We start from the raw sequence: 23,097 nt of genomic DNA, 5'->3' as shown, positions 1-23,097 counted from the left end.
CCTTCCTTTGCAAACTCAGCAGTATGCCACAGTCCTGGGGCAAGTATGTCCACAGCTGCCCAACATTTGTCAGGGGACTGGTGTGCCAGAGCATACAGAGGGCCCAGTTCAACCAGCAGCATCCACTAAGCACAGCAACTGCTGGGGCAGTCTGGAATTTGTGCTCAGCTGAGCACTGACAATTGAGGACAGGCTTTTTCTTGGCTCCCTTTAGTCCTTACAGGTTGCACAGAGATGCAGCAGTGGCATAGTGAAGAGTGATGCCCCACATACCAAGCAGCAGAGTTCTGGGGGCCTCCAGATATGTGGTGGGCGAAGCCTGAGACTCTCATGGTTGCTGTTGGTGGTGAAGGTACTTCTCAGTCTTGTGGTCCATGGCTCCAAGGAGACAACGGCTGAACAGTGTGAAATACACTTCCCTCTTCAGGCAGAGCTTGCCCACTGTGCCTGTCCCAAAAACTGTGTTACAGATCTCTCAAAAGCGACGTGCTTTGACAGCAGAGGACAAATGGAACAGCATGGCTAGAGCTGTGGAATCACTTGGTGAGCTGCAAGAACCAGCATGTCACACACCTCTTCCTCCCTTGGGCAGCAGAGCACTGTAAAAGCAGAATTCCCATGGGCACCCCTGTGCCGGCAGAAACCAACAGTTCCTTTTCCAGGTCACTCCAGTGTGCTGCCACTTGAGTGTCACCTCACACAGCCTGTTATGGAGCACGGCTCTTGGAAGGCAGGTTGGGCTTCCCCTAGCTGGGGAAACCTTCTGCTTCTGGCAGAACAGCTCTGCTTTGCTGCCTAAGCAGCAATGACATCTGGAGCTTCCCCTGCTCTATGATTAGTGTGCTACAGTCTCGGGAGGAACCTCAAGAGTTTGGAGATGGAGAATGAAGTCTCTCATGCGAAGGTCCTTGTCTTCGTTTTCCCTCCTTGGCACACCCTAGCCAGGGTTTTACATGTCATGAAATCCCAGGGAGGCCAGCAGAGCCCTGAACCTGTGATGCAGGTATGTGTCGAAGCTTGATGCACTGAACCAAGTCCCAGTGTAAACTGCAAGCACTGTAACTATATTCCCCAGGTCACCCAGGAGATTCGTGGCCTATAAAAAACCAAATAGAATGAGACTGCAGGTGTCCGAGGGCCAAGCAGTGTCTTGTCACTGTCACTAGGAGCACCTTCCATCCTGAGGGATCCCAAAGCACTTTGCAATCTTCCATAAGGAACTGGCTCGAGTTACTGATAGGAAATGGGGCAACAGGCAATGAAAATCTCCTCTCCAGCTGGTACTCCATGGATGCAGAATGGGGTTATCTGGGACACAGGGCTGGCAACTCCCCAAAGCTGCAGTGAACTTTGGGTAAGTGGTAGGACTCCAATCTAACATCGCAAGACACAGTGCCTCCAGCAGCTCAGTGCTCCCTCAAGACCATTCTAGGTTCAGCTCTGGCTGAAGGAGAGCCCACCTACAGCATCACCAGCACCACTTCCTGCAGCACCCTTCTTTGTCCTTGAATGTTTCCCATCCAAGCACTGACCTGGCCCAATCCAGATTAGTTTATGAGATCTGAGAAGGTCACAGCTCGGAGGTGGTGTGAGGCTGCAGGTGGATTGTCATGCCAAACCACGCTGTCCCCTAACCCTGTAAATCGAGCTCTCCGCTGGCAACTTGAGGATGTTAAATCCCTGAGTATCCTCGCTAAGAGTGTGAGCTACAGGCAGCACGCTGGCACCGGCTCCTCCCGTCTGGGCCCTGTGTGTCATAGAACCATAGATGTTAGAGATGGAGAAGCCCATTAGGTCCCACTCCGTCCTTTCCCCCCCAGGGGCCAGTGCAGGATTGTTCCCTAGCGTCTCCTCCAGTCCCAGGCAGGCAGCTTCCACCCCCTGCTGTTGAGTCTTCCCTGTGTCTCTCAGACTGAGCTATGCAGGTTCCCTCCCTCCCTCCTACTCACTGTTCAGAAGGCTCTCGGGCCCCTTCTGCGTGTCCAGGTTGGGCTGGTTCTGTTGGTTGTAAAATCGCAGCAGACACTGCTGGTTGCAGAAGTGTTTGATTTGCCCTCGCCAGTGGATGGTTTCCAGCAGCTTCCCCTGACGCTTGCAGGCATGGCACCGAGCTGCCTAAAGCCCGCATCAGCAGGAGAGAAACAACGAGTAACTAACCACACCCCCTCCGAGTGCAACACAACTCTCCAGTGAAAGGTGCACATCACAAGGTGCAGTGAGCTTCCCCACAGCAGTGCCCTGCCAGTGCCAGCCAGGGACTCCAGCGGTGCGAACTTCTCACAGCAGCACTGGCCGCGGATCCAGCACTCTGAGCTTCCTCAGGGCAGTGCTCTGTCTGGCAGGATCAGCTGGGGACTCCAGCTACGTAAGCTTCCCCGCAGCAGTGTCCCGTCATTGCCAGGCAGGACTCCAGCAGTGCCAGGTTCTCCGCAGCAGTGCCAGCCAGACTCCAGCAGTGCGAACTTCCTCAGTGCAATGCCCACTTATCTGGGTGCCGTGCCCACCACAGCACTTAGCACAAGCTGCCAGTGCCAATACTGACCTTGAAGTACCAGAGCAAGTATTTGCTTTTGCAGTCTTCACTACAGAAGTCCCAGGTGCTGCCCTCCAGCTGCTCGGTGACCGCCCGCTGGCAGGTCTGAGAACAGTAGGTGCAGGTGATGCAGCACAGGCCCAGGTTCTTGGTGAAATCCTGTTTGTAAAGAAGCACACACCCTGCGGAGAAACAATAGGAGTGAAACCTTCCCAGGATGAACTGGGGGCCTCCCTGACCCAAACATGACCAGAATCCAGGTCTGCGGAGACAACAGAGCACACGCAACACACTGTAGGGAACAATCCAGCACTGGCCCCTAGGGCTGGGATAAGATGGGACCTCACGGGGACTTGCCATCTCTCACCTCCATGCTTCTAGGAAGAGTCTGACTCCAACCTCCTGTGTGCAGGAACCCAGCAGGCAGGGCAAGGCCAGGTCAGGCCAGCCCAGACGCAAGAGTGTAGAAGTGCATGATGACAGGAGGAGCGGAGCTGCCACCTGCTGTCTCCCCAGCCCCCAGAGAGAGAAAAGCTGTGAGAAGGCCCTCCCTAAGGACACAATGAATGGTCAAGATCTTGCCCTAGGGCCTGGCTGGACAGCAAGCCATACCCACAACAGTCCTCCCTTCGCTGCATGGCAAGGCTCTTGCCCCAAGACCTGGCTAAGACAATCTCCCCTCTGTTCCTCTTCATGCTCTCCTCTCTTCCCCCAGCATGGGCTGGCATGGGGGCTCTGCCTCTCCCATGCCTTCCCCAAGTACCTTCACTGCAGAAGTTCTTCTCCACTCCAGAGAAACGGATCTTCTCATGCAGCAGCTTCTCCTGCTTACAGTGTTCACACTGAGACACCACCCCACGCAGCCGCTTGAAGTCCTCGCAGCAGTCCTTGCAGCAGAACTGATACACCTTGTCCTGCCAAAGAGACCACAGCCAGGTCAGCCAGGCTGGCAGGAGGTTCCCATACTTGTCAGGGAAGCAAGAGAAAGACTACAGGGCTGAGTTAAATCTCCATGTCTCCTGGCACAGGATTTGGTATGAGTGGTCTCCTCCTGCCCTTCTGACATCCTGCTGAACATCAGGAATGCAGCACGCAGCACAGTCTCCAGGCACATCTCTGCAGCTAAGGCATTCATAGGACTGGCAGAGGAGGAGCTCTACTTAGAGCAGGGGGATGAAGTACCCAGAGGTTCTCAGCAGTGTTGGCCTCCACTTCAACATCACCCCCAGGGGAAGTCCTCACCTGCCAGTCTAGAATCTCCGGCTTCCCGCTGAACAGATTGTGACAGTAATGGCAGTTGAGGTGGATCCCACCTTCTGGGCTGGTGCGCTGCAGGAGACAGAGACAGCTCATGGCGGGAGAGCAGTTGGAGGGCAGCAGTCACCTGCCTCACAATGCCACCTCCTTTATCACCCACAGCCTGCCTGTCCCCCTCAGACCTGCTGCCACTATGGGGACTCAGTCAGTCCATCACATCATGTCTCAAGCTCCTGGAGGGATGATTCTTGAGAGTAATTTCCCTTTGCTTCCAATGTGCTCAGTCTAGCTTGTCTCAGGAAGGCAAGATTTCAACCTGCCATGCCACTGGATTTGAAAATTTGAATGATTCTCGGGGGTCTGGTGGTTGAGATGACCCTGAGATTGTAGAAAGTCTTTTTCTCCCAGCCTGCGCAGCCAAAGAAGAAGTTGGAATGCGCAGTGTTGGCTTCTCAAGGTTGTTTCTTTTCTCTTATCTATAACATGCTTTCTCAAGGAGCTGCGTCTGTCTAGCAGGTCAGTCTGTGACAGACTCCCACACCCTTGGAGTGGTGTTACCATTTTATACCAAAAACTACGTGTGCTATGTTTACAATAATGTGCCAATATCTATCATTTATGTTAGACAGTGTGTCTCTACCGTAAACCAATAGAAAAGTGTCACCATCACAGCAAGACATGGAGGGCAAGATGAAGGAGAAGGTCAGGACACGCCCAAATCCTTCCATCTTGTCCCCTTGAACCCCTTATTAAAATCCTAAAATTCTACTTTTTCACTCTGTGTTAATTCAACTACCACACTAGTCAAACCCTTGTGGCTTGTAATTCCTCATACAAAGTTGGCAGTTTTTTCCATAGGCTAAAATCAAAGCCACAGGTGTTTTTGACTTTGTGCCAAGGTCTTCTAGCCCCCTGCCAGGGTCTCGAGACAGCCAGGGCAACCAGAGGGATATCCTGGGTTCCCACAAATGATGAGAGCTCTATTTCCTCTTCTGAGGATTTCTCTGTAAGTTCTTGAAGCACAGGTAACCGATTTCTATTTTCAAGATAATGCAACTTAAGAATTCAAGCAGCCTCTCATCCCATTTTCTGCTAGATTAATCTGCAAGATTAAACAGCATTCGGTGTCCTGTCTACAACCCATTTAGCATTTGGTGTCTTATCCACTAGGATATATTTATAAATAAAGTAATTCCTGATTTTCTTTCTGGTAACTTCAGATAAAACATTCTGCAAGTGCCTCAGTACAAGTGCTTTTCAAGCCCAAATTTAAATTTTATTTTTTTTTTTTCAGAATACTTATTATTTTTGTTCAGCATTGAAAATGAAGTGGACATTGGAGAACATTGTTCCTATGTGCATCATTCTAGGCTGCTCTTTTGCTCCCTGGCCCTCAAACTTTAATTCTATGTTCGCCTGCTTGTACTTGCAATAAATTAATCCTTCCCTGTGTGCCTGTAAACTGAGATGCTCATACTGAATAGTTTATCTGCTGTAATTCCATAGCCTTTTCAAAATCCTTACTTTCCAGGGTTTGCATCTCCACACTATGTGAGTAAGGCTGACACAGGATCTTACACTGAAACTGCATTTAAGCATACATTAGGAGGAACTAGCCTTGTCAATTAATCCAATTGCTTTGCTTTGTGTGACTACCCTGAATGCAGCATGGACTAACATTTCACCAGTTTTTGTTTCATCTGCTAAATTTCATCATGCTTACTTTGACTTTATTGCCAAATGATCAATGAAGATGTTGAAGTCCTTGGGCTTAACACCGATCCCCAAGAAGGCATTTTAAAACATTCTCTTCAGTGTTTTTTCTTTGACAAGCGTGTTCTGAGATCTGCCAGCAAGACAGTTCTTACCCAGGTAATGCATGGGTTTACTCGTATGTTTACAATGCTGATTTTTATATGGTAATAATTTAAGTTAGATAAATTAATGAAGTCCCAGTTGGGAAAAGGAGAAAAGTTGCAACCATTTCTAAAATGTGTAGAAAGGAGGACCCTGGAAACAACTGAACTGTGCAGTGCCTGTGAAGATCACGGAACAGATCCTTCTAGAAGCTGTGCTGAGACATATGAAGGACAAGAGGTGCCAACACAGCCAACACAGTTGCACCAAGGGCAAGTCCTGCCTGACCAACCTAGTTGTCTTCCTCAATGGAGTGACTACATCAGTGGAGAAGCAAAGCTATAGGTGTCATCTCTCTGGACTTCTGTAAAGTCTTTGGCACAGTTCTCAACAACATCCTTCTCTTTAAACTGAAGAAAGATGATTTGATGGCTGGACTGTTTGGTGGATGAAGAATTTGGTTGGGTAGATGCATCCAGAAGGTAGTGGCCTAAAGTTCAATGTCCACATGGACATCAGTGACAAGTGGTGACCCTCAGGGGCCTGTCCTGGGACCAGCACTGTTTCATGTCTTTATCAAGGACACAGTGGATTGAGAGCACCCTCAGCAAGTTTGCAGATGACACCAAGCTGAGTCGTTCAGCTGAAATGCCTGAGGGACAGAGTGACAGCCAGAGGGACCTGGACAGGCTCCAGCAGTGGCCCATGGGAATCCCATGAGGTTCGACAAGGCCAATGCAAGGTGCTGCAGCTGGGTCGGGGCAACCCCAGCACTGATCCAGGATGGGGAATGAAGGATGGAGAGCAACCCTGCTGAGGACCTGCAGGTGCTGGTGCATGAGAGGCTGGGAATGAGCTGGCAGCATGAGCTCACAGCCCAGCAAGCCAAGTGTGTCCTGGGCTGCCCAAAGAGCAGCATGACCAGCAGATCAAGGGAGGGGATTCTGCCCCTCTGCTCACTCTGGTCAGACCCCACCTGCAGTGCTGCCTCCAGCTCTGGGGTCCCCAGCACAGGAAGGACATGGACCTGTTGGAGCGAGCCCAGAGGAGGCCATGAAGATGATCAGAGGGTTGGAACAGTTCTCCTGTCAAGAAAGGCTGAGAGTTGGAATTATTCAGCTTAGAGAAGGCTCTGGGGAGACCTTATTGTGGCCTTTCAATACTTAAAAGGGGGCTTGTAAGCAAGATGGGGACACACATTTTGGCAGATCCTGTTGCAATAGGACAAGGGGTAATAGTTTTAACCTAGAAGAGAGCATATTGAGATTAGCTATAAAGCATTTTTTTTACAATGTGGATGGCAAAACACTGGTACGGGTAGGTGCCCCAACCCTGGAAATATTCAAGATCAGATCGGACAGGGCTCTGAGCAACCTGATCTAATTGAAGATGTCTCTGCTCACTGCAGGGGAGGTTGGCCCAGATGACATCCAAGGTCCCTTTCAACCCAAACTGTCCTATGATTCTACTCTTATGAAGTCTACAATGCTAAAAGCTCTATAGCTACACTACTCACTGTTTGTGACCTCAGTGAAGGATTACATCAAGGATTCATAAAAAACCCAAACAAACAAACAACCCACCCAAAAACCCCAAACAACCAAATGCCTCTACCCCCCCCCTCTCCCCCCACCCCCGCAGCAAAAATAAAGCCCCAGACAAACCAAATCTCAAAATTAAATGCTGCAAGTGCTGGTAACTCACTCTTACCTCTAGATTTTCTATGTTTTCTCAGTTGCCCAAGACATGTCCTGGCCTGAATTTCTCAGGTCTTCCTGGCTGTTACTTTGTTCTTTGACAACTGTACAAAACTAAAATTCTTGAAATTGCCTATGAATACCACAGACATCTCACATATGCTGAAACTCAACATAAGATTACAAATCACCAGTCAAGCCTTTGAGGATTATTAAACAAGAGGTATCCAGGCCTGCTAGTTATAAATTTTTAGACAACACATCCTGGAAGACTTATGTTTCTCAGTGACACCTGGCTGAGAGGGCAGCTCTTCTCCTTTCCACCCAGCTATCAGGTGTGCACTGGTGCTTTGCTGGCTTACTTGTGCATTTGCTTGTGCTCTCCTAAGGCCACTCTATCTCAAACCACTCATGCAGCACAGCTCTGCACTGCCCTCCTGCTGATAGATATAACCTGACAGACATGAGTGAATTACAGCCCACTTCACCCCAATGGAGGATGGGAGAGATAGGGCCAAGACTGGGATTTGAGCAATCACAGTCACTGCAACTCCCATGCTGCAGAAGAGACTTTCTTAGGAACCCTCCCTGAGGAACTCAAGGAAGGTGGAGCCTCTGCTTTGTGTGAAAGGAGGCATGAGCTTCATGGCCCTGCCCAGCATGAAGGATATTTCAGTACCTGGAATTTGGTCCAGCAGCTGGGGCTGCAGAACTGGTAGACAACCCGGTCTGTCTTGTTGTAATAGCAGGGTTCAGATAAACTCTTTCTGCAGAAGCTGCAGGGTCTAGGGGGACCTGATGAAACAGATAGGAATTGGTGAGGGCAGCAGCACAGGATGTGGGACTGGATTCTGAGGATGGCATGCAAGGTACTCACTCATCCTCAGTCTGACAAGCTATTACCAAAAAGCAAGGGACAAGAACGCCAGGAAACTAAGAGCACCAGATTCCACTAGGACAGAAATGTTAAACAGATGGACAGCAGAGTGGTTCACGGAAGTGACCCTGGCTCTATAGGAATTTGGACAAAACAGGCTGCAATATTTGTCCCACTCCTGGACACCCCAGTACACCATGTAATGGGAAGGGCAAGGCCAGCACAATACAGCACACAACTGCTCCCTGCGTTCACAAGAACAGCAATGTACAATACGCTCTATTAAAATGTCTACATGCTGCAAGGGTTCCTCCCTCTGCACTTCCACTTGTCTCACTGGACTCTTTTACCCTCTTTTCAGTCCCATCCACAAAGAATGAACAATACCAAGGAAGGAATTAAGTAGAGAGGTGATGATTCCCTCTACACAGGTGCTCTTACCAACTAAGCCTGACTGCTTCACTTTGTGGGAGGTAGTGCAGCAAATGGAGCAGAACAGGCCCATCTTGCCACTGCGATCCACGTTGGGCAGCATATCAAAGTTCTTGCACAGTGTCTTGCACCACATGCAGGGGTAGACCCGAGTGTTCTTCTGCAAACACAAAGCAGAACAGAGCTTCCAGGAGACCATCACAACTGGCAAGGTCCAGCTACCACATCTCACCCCACTACAGGACTGTTCTCCTGCAGTGACCACCTGATGCCAGGGACAGGCTCACAGTCTGCAGATTCAGGTAATGGTAGCAAAAAAAACTGCCTTTGGCACTTCAACTTCTCATTTCAAGAGTAGCCTGGCAGGAATACAGAGTTTGGCAACCCCTTCCAAGACAGTTAAGTGAGGACTGCTCAGGTGACAGGGGAACACACCCAGCCCAGCCTTATGGAGACATCCAGAAGCCAGTCCATGCTAATTGCATATTACCAGTGTCACTCTACCATCAGCTCATTGACTTTCTGATGCATGCTTGGGTCCATGGTGGACCCCATGCAGATGAAATCAATTCTGTTTACCTGCTTCAGTTTCCCCACAGCAATCTTTTAACTGCTTTGTCAGCAATCAAAGACTAAGGGGATTTGAATCACCTGCTATTTAATGAAATGCCCTGTGCCTCACCAAGCAAAGTTGCTGTGTGTTGTGTGCCCACACAGAACCTCTCCACCCCAGGCAGCTGCCCCCACACACCTTCTTGTAACTGTTGAGACACGCAGAGTTGCAAAAGCGTTTTTGCTGGCCTTCATGGAAGAGGTACTCCAGGGGCAAGCCCTTGTTGTAGATATAAAGTCCACAGTTGTCACAGCAGTTCGTTTTCAGCCCCTTGGTGGCCCGGAACTTGGTGAAGCAGGCGTCACTGCAGATGCGGTGAACCACGTTCCCATTGCTCACCTCGTGCTGGATCTGCAGAGACATCACTGCTGTTACTCCCCAGACCACCACAGGCCTCCTTCCAATGCAGCTGTACCACTACAAGCACAGCCCTTGGGATAACAGGCACTAAAACTCTAGAAAGTGCCATACTGGAAGCTGGTGTGGACTCAGGGTAGCCTCCCTTGCCAAAAGTCAGAGGAGCAACCGGGAGAGCAGAGAGGTAGGAAGCAGTGAGCCTCAGGGCAAAGAAAAGATTGGGAGTGAGCCCAAGACAGCTCAGGGCTGAGGCCTCAGACCACAAGAAAACCTGGCAAATGCCCTGGTCTTGACCAAGACTAAGTGCTGCGAGTCCTAAGCACTTCATCCAGGACATGGGAAGGACAAGGGAAGGACAAGGGAAGGACAAGGGAAGGACAAGGGAAGGACAAGGGAAGGACAAGGGAAGGACAAGGGATTTGCTTACCTCGCCAGGTTTGTGGCAAACACTGCAGCGGCTGGTGTCTGAGGCATCTGCAGACTGAGGTGCTGGTCTGTGCTGCTGGGCCTCGTAGAGGGAAAGGCAGACAGATGTACAGAACTCATGGAAAGAACCACCAGAACCAATCTGGGCAACCACAGAGTCCTTGGTGTTCCAGATCTCCCTAGGGATCAGGAGGGGATGCATTAGCGCAGAGACACGTGTGTCCTGCCGCAAAGAGACAGGATGGCTCACTGCAATGTACAGGACTTTCTGGTGTCCCAAAAAGCTGGCAAGAAATGTCTTACAGCAGCTTCTGTCCCGGCCCAGGGGAGTGGTGCCTGAAGACAGAGCATGCAGGAGGTTGTTTTGAGGGGAGGCTGGAATATGGGGCACTAAGTCTGGGGACAGGCAGGGAAAGCAAGAATGTGAAGGGGTTGTAGGGAGCATGGGATAGGCAGTGTATGAAAGAAGACATGGGGCAGCAGCTGGCAGTGGGCAGGAGAGCTGTGGAGCAGGTGAGGGGGGTAACAAGCATGGGAGCACTGAGGCAAGGGGAATAAACACATACTTTTTGCAGAAGGTGCATATCTTCTTGCCAGGTGGTTTTTTTGAGAAGGTGGTGAGACAGGAGCTGGAGCAGAAGAGCTGAGGAAGCCCTTTTCGCTGGTAGGCGGTCTGGCCCTTCTGCAGCGGGGTCCGGCAGTTGGCACACGTCATCTTGGTGAAGGTGGAGCGGGCGGCTCGCTGCGCCATCTGAGTGCGCAGCGACATCCGAGTGGAGCGGCGCGTACGGAAAGGAACGAAATCCTCGTCGTTGGGATCATCCACCATTGCATCAGAGTCTTCATCAGAGACTGGAACTGCAAAGCAGCAGAGGAAGATCAGAAACCCCTCATTAGGAAGTGAGAAACTCTGCTGTGAGACACATGCTGGGATTTTCTGAGTCACTTTTCTAGAGTCCTTTTAGGTACTTTTTTCCTGTCTGGGTGGAATGATAAAGGGACCCTTAAAAGAAATTCCATTGTAATTGGAGATAAATCAAGAGGTGTTTAAACAAACTAGGCTTAAATACAATTCCTGTCTAGGAAGTCATGATATGCCAAAGTTGAGCAGAAGCCCAAAGTGTGAACATCTACCCTATAAGAACTGTTAGACTGGAAAGGTAACATGCTGATCACCAGATTCTAGCATAGGCAGGCAATAAAGGAGCAACACACAAATATTAGGGAATGCCAGGGTGACATTCAATATCTCAAAGAATAGACACTTCATGTACTTCTCCAGGAAAATCTCCAAAATGCAACCTTCCTTCAGACAGCCTGCTCACATAGAGAGAAAGGAAGAAAGTTCCTGGGTGAGGAGATGGAAGATGGGTTACCTGGGAACAGCCCCGAATCTCACCCTGTTACTTAGTGCTTGGTGCCCACACACCACTGTAAAAATACTACAACACTCCCTGATTTGACCCAAGTGTCCTGAGAAAGCAAGGCAAGTACCCCAGGATGAAGACTTGTGGGCTGAAAGGACCTGTTGTGTATAGAAGGGAAGTCTGCATGGAAGTTCCAGAGTTCCCACTGTACTCACACCATGAACTACCTGCCCACAAAGGATCTGGGCCATTCTCTCTGGCTGAAAACAGGGATTGGCCAACCCCAGTTACTCACTGCTCTCTGAGGAGTTCACAGTCTCAGGCCTGACAGTTTCAGATCTTCTGGGTCGTTCGCTTCTTTTGTGCTCCTAGAAGACATTCAGAAAATAGTTAGGCTAACTAGCAGCTAGGACAACCATGGATAAATATCCCAGATTATGGTGAAGTTCCAACTTCTGGGATTTGGTTGCCCAATACCTAGGCTGAAAACGGATAAAACTCCATGGATACGTGAGCAGAGCTGGCAAGACAGAGGAGAGGGGGAAGTAGGCTTATAAGAATGACATTTCAGCTGAGGGTAGCAGGGACACACTGAAGCCACATTACAGCATAATGGCAGTGCACAGGGATCATTCTGTCACAGGAGTCATGCAAACTCCTTTCCAGAGGGCTGACAAGACAGCCAGTGTCCCTCACAGAGTCTGGCAACTGCCAGCCATGTTCTCTGCTCCTGTACCATACATACTTGACTGCATTCTCCTCACCTTCTCAGCTGGCAGCTCACTTCCCTTCCCAGACAGGCTTTCTCCTGGAACAGAAGCACAGAAGAAGCTTGTATCTAACATCTTGCTTTTCTCCAAAAAAAGAGCACAGGTGTTCTCCAAATGCAGCCACCCTTTGGGTCAGTCAGCACATGAAGCCTCAGCCTCTCCTGGCTATCAAGTACAGTTCTGGTGGTGGAAGGCTCCTAAACCCACCATCTGTAGTTGCAGATCCAAACACACAGACTGGGAGGAGCCCTGTAAGGGGGAGACCTCCCTGCATGGGGGAGGCAGGCTGGGTGGGGAGTTTCCTCCAACTGCTTCTGAACATCAAGACTGAGCATCTCCTGGGGATGGTCAGCCTGGGCAGAGGAACTTTGCCTACTGAAAACACCTGCTGATGACCCTCAGTTCCAGCAAAGACTCCAGCAATGGAGGGCATGAGCTAAGCTGATGTGCAAGCCACAGCTTTACTGGGAAAGCTCCTTGCTTCCACAAGCACCAAAAATACCAAAAATCAGTTCAAGCCATGAAAGCTAGAGCAAGAGCTTGTGTAAACCAGAACATTATTCCCTTTACACAAGAGACCTTGACCAAATCTAGACCATCAAAAGAATTGGCTATTTCCATAGCAGGGGATAAGCTGGAATGCAGAGCAGACTCCAGCTTCAGCAATGTGTAGCTGGATGACCTTCTGAGTGAAAGGAAGCCAGGTTCTGCTGAGCCAACAACTTACCGGTTGGTGGTAAGGCTTCCTGTGCTTTGAGTACACTGTTTTGTTTAAGTGAGTTCTTCTTATTATCATCCCCTTCCTCTGCCCGGTTCTTCTCCACAGGCTGAGGGGGCAAAGCTGCAGTTCTGTTGTCTGTGCTCAGTTGCACCTCTGCCTCCCCTGCCAGCCCTTCCCTCTGCACAGGTGAGCTTTTCCTTGGTGCCTTCAACTTCATCTTCTTTGTTTGTTTAAGACTGAGTTGGGGTGGGGGCACTGTGGGACTTGAGGACTGTGCTGTAGTTTCTTCTGTGTCTGGGGCGGTGCTGAGGTCCCTGGAGTCAGGGACAGGTTCTTGGGGTGATTCAGGGGCATTGTCACCAGACAGTGCAGAAATAGCAGCAGCACCATCTTCTCTTACATCCCCAGAACAATTTTTTGGTGCATCCTCCTCTTCTTTCCCTGTTTCTGGACCAACAGCTTCTCTAGACAGGGCAGACGAGTCTGCTGGTCCACCCTCCACGTCCTGGGAAGGTTGTGCCTTACACAGCCCATCCAGACCCTCTGGTTTATCCACCAACTCAGAAGTTTTACCCAAATCATCTAAGACACCAGGTCTCTCCAGCATATCCAAGACATCAGGTTTATCTAGAACACAGTCATTTGATTTATTTAGTTCAGACACACTGTCTGCTTTCACTACAAGGTCCAAGTCCTCATCTGCAGTCATCTGCTTGGATTGATCGCAGCCGGGGGGCCGAAGAACTGAAACTTCCTGGGTAGAAGCTGTCTGGGAGCCCAGGAGATCTTCACCAAACTCCATGTCAGCAGGGAGATCACCAATGAGCGGTTTGTCAGGCAAGGACAGGGGGTCCAAAGATCCTGAAAATTCACTTGAATCCATTTAGAGAAGATGGAAACTGGAAATAAGAGAGAGACTTGGAAGTTAATGAAAAGCAGTCTAACATAGAACATGAACTGTCCACTCTTCTGAACACTGCTGGAGTAAAACAAGGCCCAGGAATGCTGCCAGGGCATAACCAGGATACCAGACACCAGTAGGTGAATCACCTCTACTTGTGAGGGTACAAAAGTCAGCAGCAGGATGCAGCAGCAGCATCCTTTGGGACCTTTGGGAACTCTACAGTCCTCACACACTTTACCACAGCAAACAAACTTGCTTATGCTAAATGACACACTGGGGTATCAGAAATGGCTCGAGCACAAATTCAGGAGGCTCCAGACTGATATTCTGTGGTAATATCCCCAGCCCTGCCTTCTTCTCTATCCAAATAATCTGGTCTGTCCTTTCTCCTGATCTTTCTTACGGAGTTAACACATTTTTAATTTTTAAAATACCTTCTTTCTCTCAAACATAGAGGTAGAAATAACTCCTTTTAAGCCCTGAAGTGTGAGTATTAACAAGATGTACTAATTTTAGCATGCATTAATCTTGTCAGAGGACAGATATAAACAATGTTACAGTATAACTACAGCTACTACATAGCCCCAAAACTACCTAGGCTAATATTCAGACATGGAACAACTGGAAAACCTTAAGTTCAACTAGGAAGAGTTCTAAAGGTGGTAAAGCTCTGATGTTAAAAGCAGTCATAAGAAGAACAAATAGCAAAACAGACACAAGCAAGCAGTGCAGTGTCAGGAAAAAAGACCAGTGTGACTTTGCAGTGCATAAACAGTGACTTGAACAGGAAGGTATGATGCAGACTGCCAACCTCAGAGGGAAAGTTACAGCCCAGCTTCATCATGGTTGACATTATCATAAGACAGAAAGGTCAAGAATTTGATATGAGGCAAGTAATACAGTCTAAAACTGAATTATACCCCTACAAGGAGACAATGGTTGACCAACCTGAAGAGGGAAAGGGAGAAGAAGCTGGAGTCTGCAAAGTGGGAAGGCAGTGTTAAGACTTGAAGTAACGCTGTGTCCCCAAACAGGCTCTAAGTAGACACTACAAAAAGGCACTAGACTCAAATTATGTGGTAACAACCTATCCCTCACAATCAGAGCAATTCCAATTCTAAATTTAGCACTGTTTTAAGCCCTGAATGAGAAGACATGGTATTTTTGTTTATTTGGGCTTACTGCAGGCTTATAACTCACCTATACCAATGAAAGAGGAAGCCTGATATAATTTCACTGATGATGGCTGTTCATCTCTATTTGCATATCCTTCCCTCCGAAAAGACAAGCAAATTTTCACTCACAAATTATTTGCTCAGAACTAAACAGAACATACTTGGACAGAGAACGTACCCAAATTCTGAAATTTACAGAAGCAGGAATTTAAGGAAATCATACCAAACAACTGGATTTCAAAGCCACTGCCTCCTTATTTTATCTAAATACACAGTAATGTGTTGTGTTTCCTGGTGGCAGATAAAGCACTGTTCCCACAATCCCAAACAGCAACTAAAGCAAATATAATCTTCATAAATGCTCAGCAAGTTTCACCCCCAAAGGCTTCGGTGTTTCTGTTCACTTTTAGTTAGAAGATGAGACAAAACTTTTAGAATAAGCCAATTCCAGAGCAATGCAGGATCTAATACATGTTTTAGGTTGGCTGACATAAATAAGAACAAAGTGAAATAGAAACAAAGACATCTGAAAGAAAGGTCCTAAGGATCTGAAGTAGATGAGAACCCTTCCCAGATGATGCATGTTTTTTTTTCTGCTGCTCAGAATATGAGCAATGTCTCCTGCTCAAAGATATTCCCCACCCAGTTTCACAGACAGACAGCTGACCCTACAATAATAAATAACCTCAAGGCATCCTGACGAAGGAAAATTTATTTATAGGTATACTTAACAGAGCTAACATACCCCTCAGAATCACCTCAGACACTTTGCACAAGTTTGCAATGAACCACTAAGGTGGCATTCCTAATGTAATTCCCACTTTCAGCTGGCCTAGTCTTTGCTTGATAGAAACAGACCCTGAAACATTTGGAGCATAAGAAATCCATTTGGGCATTCCCTTCCAGAGCATAATGCAAGCAGTAATCTACAAACTTATCCTGTAACCCATGTTACAAGTGGATCGAAGGCATCTGGTTTAACAGTGTACACCTTAACACAGCTTTCAAACTTTGGGTGACACGATGCAAGACAAAACTCTGACTTAATGGCAACATCCTTGACTGACAGAAAAGTCTGAGACCAGAAGTATTCTGCAGATTAAGGCAACGCCAATCAGGATGTGGCCGGAACAGACCTTTCTGCAGAGGCAAGGCTGCAGTAAGAGCACTCACTCACATGCTCTATTTGGAAGCACAGCCCCCTGTGCTCGAGGTCCTGTCCCCTCTCATCGCTCTGTCTGAATCCTCCCAGCAGAACAGCTCACGTGCTCTGGAGAAGGAATCAAAACTTCTTAGGACTGCAAAGCTAAGGACTGCTGCAGTCAGTTCAATGAAAGGACCACATACTCCTGCTTCTATTCACACCAAGAATGGATACCTGGGGAGAAAGTGTAAGAAACACAACTAACAGGATGTTCCTCTTCAGCACCTCCCCCACTCAAGGACTCAGCTGCTGAAGATCCACTTGGCTTGAGCTGCACTGACAATGTCCCTGTTAAGAGTCTGTATTGGGCAAATCCTCTGTGAATCTGCCTAATCCCACTTTGAACCAGTTTATACTTTGGACTTCCTAAAATTCCAATGGTTTTAAGTCCTGCAGCTTAACATTTAGCTTTTAGAAGTATTTCCCTTTTGTTTCTTTTCAACCTGCTGCAGCAGAGCTCCAAGGTGATACAGGGCAGATGAATGCCAACTCTTGATATATTTAAAAGAAACTGGAAAAGCTGATGGAGTTAAGAGTTGAGGCTGGACTCTAGGTGATGCTGACAAACAGTGTGAGTGGGAAAGCACAGAACGTCCCTGACAATGAATTCTTTATAGCAGCTTTCAACTACCAGCTGATAAGGATGAGGAAGGTGGCTCTCAAAATAGGAAAGAATGGTATTTTCCAGTTCTGTGGGTTGTTCTGAAATCAAACTCAACTTGAAGAAATTAGAGCTGCTCTTCTGCAGCAAGGTAAGAAGCTCTACTGTCTGCTCCAGCCAGTCAGATTTGTCTGGGCCTTCTGTTGAGCTTCACAGTGAGTTAAACTGCAAACAGACCATGCACTTTATCCCTGGTAAAGTCTTTTCTCACTTTCCACAACAGATACAGAATAGCTTATTGTTTCTGGCAGGTGCTGAAATGATCCACCACAAGTCATCACCTCTCTTATTCCAGGACCAGCTAATGCACAGCTCAGTCACTGGGGTTTGATCACTGGTCTGTTCAAAATCTTCACCTTTTCCAGTCACATAACTGACAGCAACAAGAGTACAGTGCAATATGACTTGGCCAAACCAAGAGGAGGCAGTGTGCTAAAATCCTGCACTTAGCAGCATATATAACTGCTCCATTTGGGAACTCCTTACTTAGGAGAAAGTACTCCCTGGAGTATTCAGTAAGAAATACATTCTTGGGAAAAACAAGTTGAAGGAGCAAAGTCTCTTGCACAACAGTCTGCAGCAGAATGCTTCTCAGGTAGCAAATAAGCATTTCCAAAGCAGTGATGGGGCAGCTGAGGGTCCTCCCCAAGTGTGCAGGACTGGCACAGAACAGGACACTGATGGCCAAACCCAGTACCTGTGACTACCAGACCTGCCCAGCTCCTTCTGCCAAAGAGGGGCAATTGGATCTTCTCTCAGATCTGGAAGCTCAGACTGCAACATCTCTGCCAGGACACTTAAGCACATCCAAGTGACTGTCTGGGACTTCATCCAGCTTATTAAAGACATCAGTGCTGCTGTAGCTCAGGTAACTATTAGCAGGGGAATTTGCGGCCTACCTACAGAAATGAGGATCTACCATCAAACATTTAATTAAAAATAGACAGCAAGAAAAAAATGCTGTTGTTACTCCCTCCTGATGAAGAGAACATCTCAGAAGTCTTTACAGCCCACAAAAAAAAAAAAAAAAAAAAAACACAGCCATGCAGCTACTGCTCTCCTCTAGTGAAGTCACAGTAACTGCTTGGGTATCTGTCCTGGACTTCTGTTCACGGACATGTATTCAGAATTCCAATACTTTTGAAGGCTGAAGGATTATCTTTTTCACTATTAGAGATAATTTGAAATATGAAAATAATTAACTACAAACTACAAAAGATGCTTAAATCAATATTTGAGCCACTTCCCATCTACAAGGTCTGTAAGACCTAAGCAGAGCTCAGGCAGAAGCTTCTATTTTTTTGTGCCAAATTTTTGAACAGACAGTAACACTCCACCTAGTATTTCTCAACAAAAATAGTATCAATACACATAGTTCAATCAATAAAACATTAAGAAAGTAATGTGGTGTCCTACCAGCATGGTTTCAGTCAACATATCTTCATCAGCAACATTATACTTAGAGTGGTGAGTACAGCAGAAGCCAACTTCTCTGCTGTGACTTATCTGAGTTTATCAGGACAGCTGATAGCATTCTAAATTCAAGCACTGCAAACCTTTATTATGTATTGGCTAACTCACTTCAACACAAATGAATTCACAAATCATCAGTAAGCTAAGCACATTACTGTGGACCATGTTTCAGTCCAGTCAAAATTCTCCAGAAAGGAGCAGAAAGGATTTTGTTACTTACTTGTGTTTTTGGAGAGGCAGCTCTCTGAGCTGCAAACTCAAAGAGCACAAAGCCCACTTGGTGACATTCAGTACAGTGCTACTTGCACACAGTGCCATGTTAGATAATAATTTGTGGCTATCTCTACAACTGATAGCAGTTATTGTAACTCTTCCAATTATTGGAAGAGTTGAGATGCTTCAAATAATGAAAAAAAAAATCTGACACAGTATGAATCAGCCATGGTTTAGAAAACACCCTCCACTACTAAAGCTATTTTGTTCCCTGAAAAGAAATGGGGAGACGTGACCCATCTCAAAAAAATCACAATGTAAGAAGATCTACAGCAGACAACTTAGAGATACAGAGGGATGCAGACATGGACAAAAAAAGCTGGAAACCAAAGCTGGACAAGCTCATAAACACATGATTAAACAAGTGAGCATGGGATCTGTAAGCCTTCTGCAATTTGGAGGTTTTACATGCAGTGACTCACTCCAAGTCAGCTACAGCTCCTGTAGATGCCACTGGTCAAGTCTTTGTGCTTTGCAGGCGGGGTTTGGTGAACATTGTCTCACCTCCAAATGTATTACTGGTTCTCAATCAGTGCAAACTGCAGCAGCTTTTACCACATCCCCTTGAGGCCAGTCTTTATGTGTGACTAGGGCTGTCTATACAACGGTAACTGGTACACAGGGAAAAAAAGGGCCTTTCCAGAATTTCACCAGCAGCACTGAAACTCCAGCAATTGTTTTTTGATAGTCCCAAAGCCAGGAAAGGAGATCACCACTAGATTTTCCTTTAGCAGGAGCCTCAGCTCAGGGCTGCAGGCCTCAAATGTAGTATTACAGCCACCCTGAACCCAGAAAGCCTAAATCCTCCAGCACCGAGCAGCTGGTGCTGCAAAACACAGCCATGAGTCTCCTGTAAATTCCTCAAAGGCAGGAACGACCAAACTGGATTTTGAGCTTGCATTCCAGAAACTTCACCTCAGTTTCAAGAAAGTGCAAGAAGGACAAATTTCAGAAATCTCAGAGAATTGCCTGGAATTAGGTTTATCAGGAGATTCCCTGCAACACTTCAAATATAACTTAAAACATTCCCCAATCTCAGCATTATCTGCTGCTAATCATAGCAGTAAATGCTAAGACAGGCAAGAGGAGCATCCTCATCCATCCAGATTGCCATCCTGGCAGCAGCTTGAAATGGCTTGGAACCCCTCACATCTTGTAAGACCAGGATCTCCCAAAGCACTAAGGGGCAAGGCTTTGCAACAGAGAAAAGAGTAACAAGTCTAAGAACACCCTTAGCAGCAATGCCATCTGGAGAGCAATTCAGCTTCAAGAACCAACTCCACTCAGCGATCGAGTCCACGAGAAAATTCTCCTGGTGTTTGTACAGCCAAAATAGTGTTAAATGCAGGGGAAAGGGGTGAGTGGTAAAAAAGCTTTGGAAACACTATCAGAAGCACAACAAAAAAGGCTTGGAAGTACAGCATGTTTGAGCAGCATGTGTCCAAACTGCCTTAATGACACCAAGACAATGATTTAAAAAAAAAAAAAAGGAAGATCCGGAAGTGGTGAAAAAACAGATGGTCAACAGGTCTGTCTGTTGTCCAAATGCTGCAGGAAGGCATCAGAACACCTGACAAAGTGTTCTGGCACATCCCACAAACATCTACAGACAGCTGGAGAGGACAGCTGCATGGACAGAGGAGTGCTGCTGCCTGGGAACAGGCCACAGACTGCCTGGAGGTCCTCAAAACCCAACTGGACAAAGCCCTGAACAAGGCCTCAAGCCAGCTTTGCTGTGAGCAAGAGGTCCATTGGACCAGACACTTCTAGAGGTCCTTTACAACCCAAATCTGTCTGTGGTTCTGTGAGTAAACCTTACTGCACAGAGAAGAGAAAGAGAAAAGAGAAGGGCAGAGTCTCTGAGAGGATGTATCTTTAAAGGCAAAACATGTAATTTTCCTTAAAAGGCCTTGCAGAGCCAAAATACTGGAAACACAGCGTGAGCTGTCTCCTCTGCCTCACTGACAGTCCCAGATCCCTCTGCAAGGTGCCGGCCACCAAGGTGCTGGAAAGGGATCTCAGTGCTGGGAGACCTCACCTCACACACAGCTCTTCAGTCTGGCCCTGCTAAGGCTGTGTTGAGCAGAGCAGTATCTCACCTCATCTAGAGACCAATTCTTCACCCCTTGTGCTGCCCAGGGCTGGACCAGCAGAGCAGGTGCACAGCAAGTGGCCAGGAGACTGCACCAGAGCCCATGGCCAGCAGGACTGGTGAGGATGGTCTCAAACACTGCCATTTCCTGACGTGTACCATCAGCAGAGGAAGAATTAATAAAACACTACTGAGAGTAAAACACAAATCCAGTCAAATCCTTAGCACTGCCTTTGCTAAACTAACAAATGCATTGTCACAGTTGTAGCCTATTTCATACTTCCATTGGATGGCTTTGACCATAACCCTTCTGCACCAAAGCTTCTGCCAGTACATCTGTGTCCATCAGAGTAGTACCTCCCTGACCACAAGACATCCACAAAGATATCATACAAGGGGCTTTCCCCCAAAGTGAGGCCATGGGCTCAGCCTGGGCCCTTGCTCTGGCTGCCAGAGATGTGGAAGAATCTGGTGTTATTCACTGTCATCCTCCAAAGCAAGGGCACTCACAGTGAGAGGGATGTGAGCAGGTGCAGAGAGAAAAAGAGGTTGTGCAAATATGCACTATGGATCTGTGAGGCTCAGGTTTGTCATTACAGCTCTGTAGACTGTGGATATTCCTTTCATAAGGCTGGGCTCACAATAACAACAGGGCTATGCTCTTATCACCAGCTTTAATCCCAGGCCAGGCAGGGTTAAGTGAGAAAATGTAGATTAAAAGTTTTCTTGGGGATTGCAGCTGCAATGAAAAGGAAAGAAGTTATAGCCTAGAACAAAAGCCATACCTGGAAGCACAGCAGGAGCAGAGGAGAGCACAAACGAAGCAGCCCTCATCCTCATCAAAAGAGACTCCAGGAACCATCCCTCAGAACTCAGTTGAAAATCCTACCCCCTGCCATCACCTGGGCACACACCACAGCCAGCTCCCTGCCTTGCCAGCCCTGCCTCCACCTCTACGAACCACACAGGAGGTACCTGGTGATGCTCCCCAGGGCACCTTGCTGGCCACAGCCACACTGCCCACATGGGGAGGCTTCAGCAGACTGGAGCCTCCTACACCAGCCCAAGGCAGCTTCAGCCCCGTGGGGCTGCACCTTCCTCTCATGGGGCCAGATCCTCCAGAGCAGCACATGGTGTCCAGGGATACACACCCCCACCAGGCCTTGAGGACGCTCCAGACACCCCCATACACAGGGGAAAGGCTGTCAGAAAGGCTGTCCAGTTCACAGAGCAGCAGCTGCTGAACCCACAGGCTTTGCTCTTGTGGGTGGCGACAGCACCATAAAGGCTGAGCCCCTGGGGACAAGGGAGAGCCGAGCCCGGGTGGGTGCCAGGGCTGGGGGCACAGCCAGCCCCAGCCCCCTGAGGGCTGCCCCCCGCGCCTCCTGCTGCCAGCCCACCCCAGGCACGGGGCCAGGCTGGGGCTCCCCATCCCCTGAGGGGCCAGGGACCACCTCCCACAACAGCGGCAAGGATCCCACTGGGGTCCCAGTGGAAGCGGGGTGGGAATGAGGGTCAGGCTGGTGTGTTCCCCAGCCACAGCAGGGGTCCCAGAACCCAAACTTCTGCCCAAAATACATCAAGGTCCCACTGCAGGGGGCACGGGGTGCGCTGTGCAACGGGTCGGGGATGGGGCTCACATGCGGGCTCCCCATCCATTCCGGGTGACTCCAGAGACAACCCTCCTCCAGAGCGAGGGCCCACGGGGGTCTCCATGGAACCGAGGCGAGGATGGGGGCCAGGCAAGTGCGTTTCCCAGCCATACCAGGAGGGGTGCAGAGACCACCGCCTCCCCCGCACTGCAGAGCAAGTCGCATTGGAGTCTCCATTGGACTGGAGCTGAACCGGGGCGGGGGCCAGGCTGGGGCTCCCCACCCATGCCGAGGGAGGCCATAGCTCCGATCCCCCATGAGGGGCGAGGGTCGCACGGGGCTCCTCCCCTCCTCCCCTGCGCCCCCGGGACCCGCCGCAGGGCGCCCCCAAGCGGCCGCCACGGGCAGAGGGCGAGCGGCACGGGCCACGCCCCCTCGCGGGGCGTCCGCCACGCCCTCTCCGCAAGGCGTGTGTCCCCCTCCCCCCCGGGGGCTCACCCACCGCACCCCCCGGTACCTCGCCGCCAGCGCCCGCCCCGCCCCCTCCTCGCGGGGCCACAAGACCGGCCCACGGCCCCATCCGTACCTCCCAGGACAGCGCCGGGGCACGCCCGCGGCCGCCACCGCACGTACCTGGCTCTCCCGGTGCTGCACCGCCCGCTCTACCCAGAACCCGGATTCGCGTTGCGGCCCCTTTAAATGGAGGCGCCGCTCGGAGCCTTCAACGCGCTGCAACCCGACGGGGGGGCGGTGGCGGCGCCCTATTGGCTGTGCGGAACGAGGGACGCGCTCTCATAGGCCGTGGTGGGGACTGAG

The 23,097-nt window shown here is 49.0% G+C and overlaps 1 protein-coding gene across 6 annotated transcripts in view; it reads right to left on the bottom strand.

The window, feature by feature from the left end:
• ZMYM3 (zinc finger MYM-type containing 3) overlaps nucleotides 1-23,097 on the bottom strand; it is a 33,523-nt gene that overhangs the window by 9,590 nt on the left and 836 nt on the right. For 3 of the 6 annotated variants that reach the window (XM_030272975.4, XM_030272973.4, XM_072929285.1), the window contains exons 2-13: nucleotides 12,914-13,806; nucleotides 12,181-12,224; nucleotides 11,712-11,784; nucleotides 10,616-10,907; nucleotides 10,051-10,228; nucleotides 9,405-9,617; nucleotides 8,663-8,813; nucleotides 8,024-8,139; nucleotides 3,776-3,862; nucleotides 3,297-3,447; nucleotides 2,543-2,715; nucleotides 1,950-2,115 (exon numbers count right to left, since the gene is read on the bottom strand). In XM_030272975.4, the coding sequence (XP_030128835.3) occupies nucleotides 1,950-2,115; nucleotides 2,543-2,715; nucleotides 3,297-3,447; nucleotides 3,776-3,862; nucleotides 8,024-8,139; nucleotides 8,663-8,813; nucleotides 9,405-9,617; nucleotides 10,051-10,228; nucleotides 10,616-10,907; nucleotides 11,712-11,784; nucleotides 12,181-12,224; nucleotides 12,914-13,790 (2,521 nt within the window). In that variant the 5' untranslated portion in view covers nucleotides 13,791-13,806. Of the gene's footprint in view, nucleotides 1-1,949; nucleotides 2,116-2,542; nucleotides 2,716-3,296; nucleotides 3,448-3,775; nucleotides 3,863-8,023; nucleotides 8,140-8,662; nucleotides 8,814-9,404; nucleotides 9,618-10,050; nucleotides 10,229-10,615; nucleotides 10,908-11,711; nucleotides 11,785-12,180; nucleotides 12,225-12,913; nucleotides 13,807-22,914; nucleotides 23,046-23,097 lie in introns of those variants that run through there. The other 3 variants (XM_030272974.4, XM_030272977.4, XM_030272976.4) reach the window with 3 other exon arrangements.

This window comes from Taeniopygia guttata, chromosome 4A (genome assembly GCF_048771995.1).
Source record: "Taeniopygia guttata chromosome 4A, bTaeGut7.mat, whole genome shotgun sequence".
NCBI classification, from domain to species: domain Eukaryota; kingdom Metazoa; phylum Chordata; class Aves; order Passeriformes; family Estrildidae; genus Taeniopygia; species Taeniopygia guttata.
The sequence above is the reverse complement of the archived record's forward strand: the minus strand, read 5'-3'. Positions and strand labels throughout refer to the sequence as shown.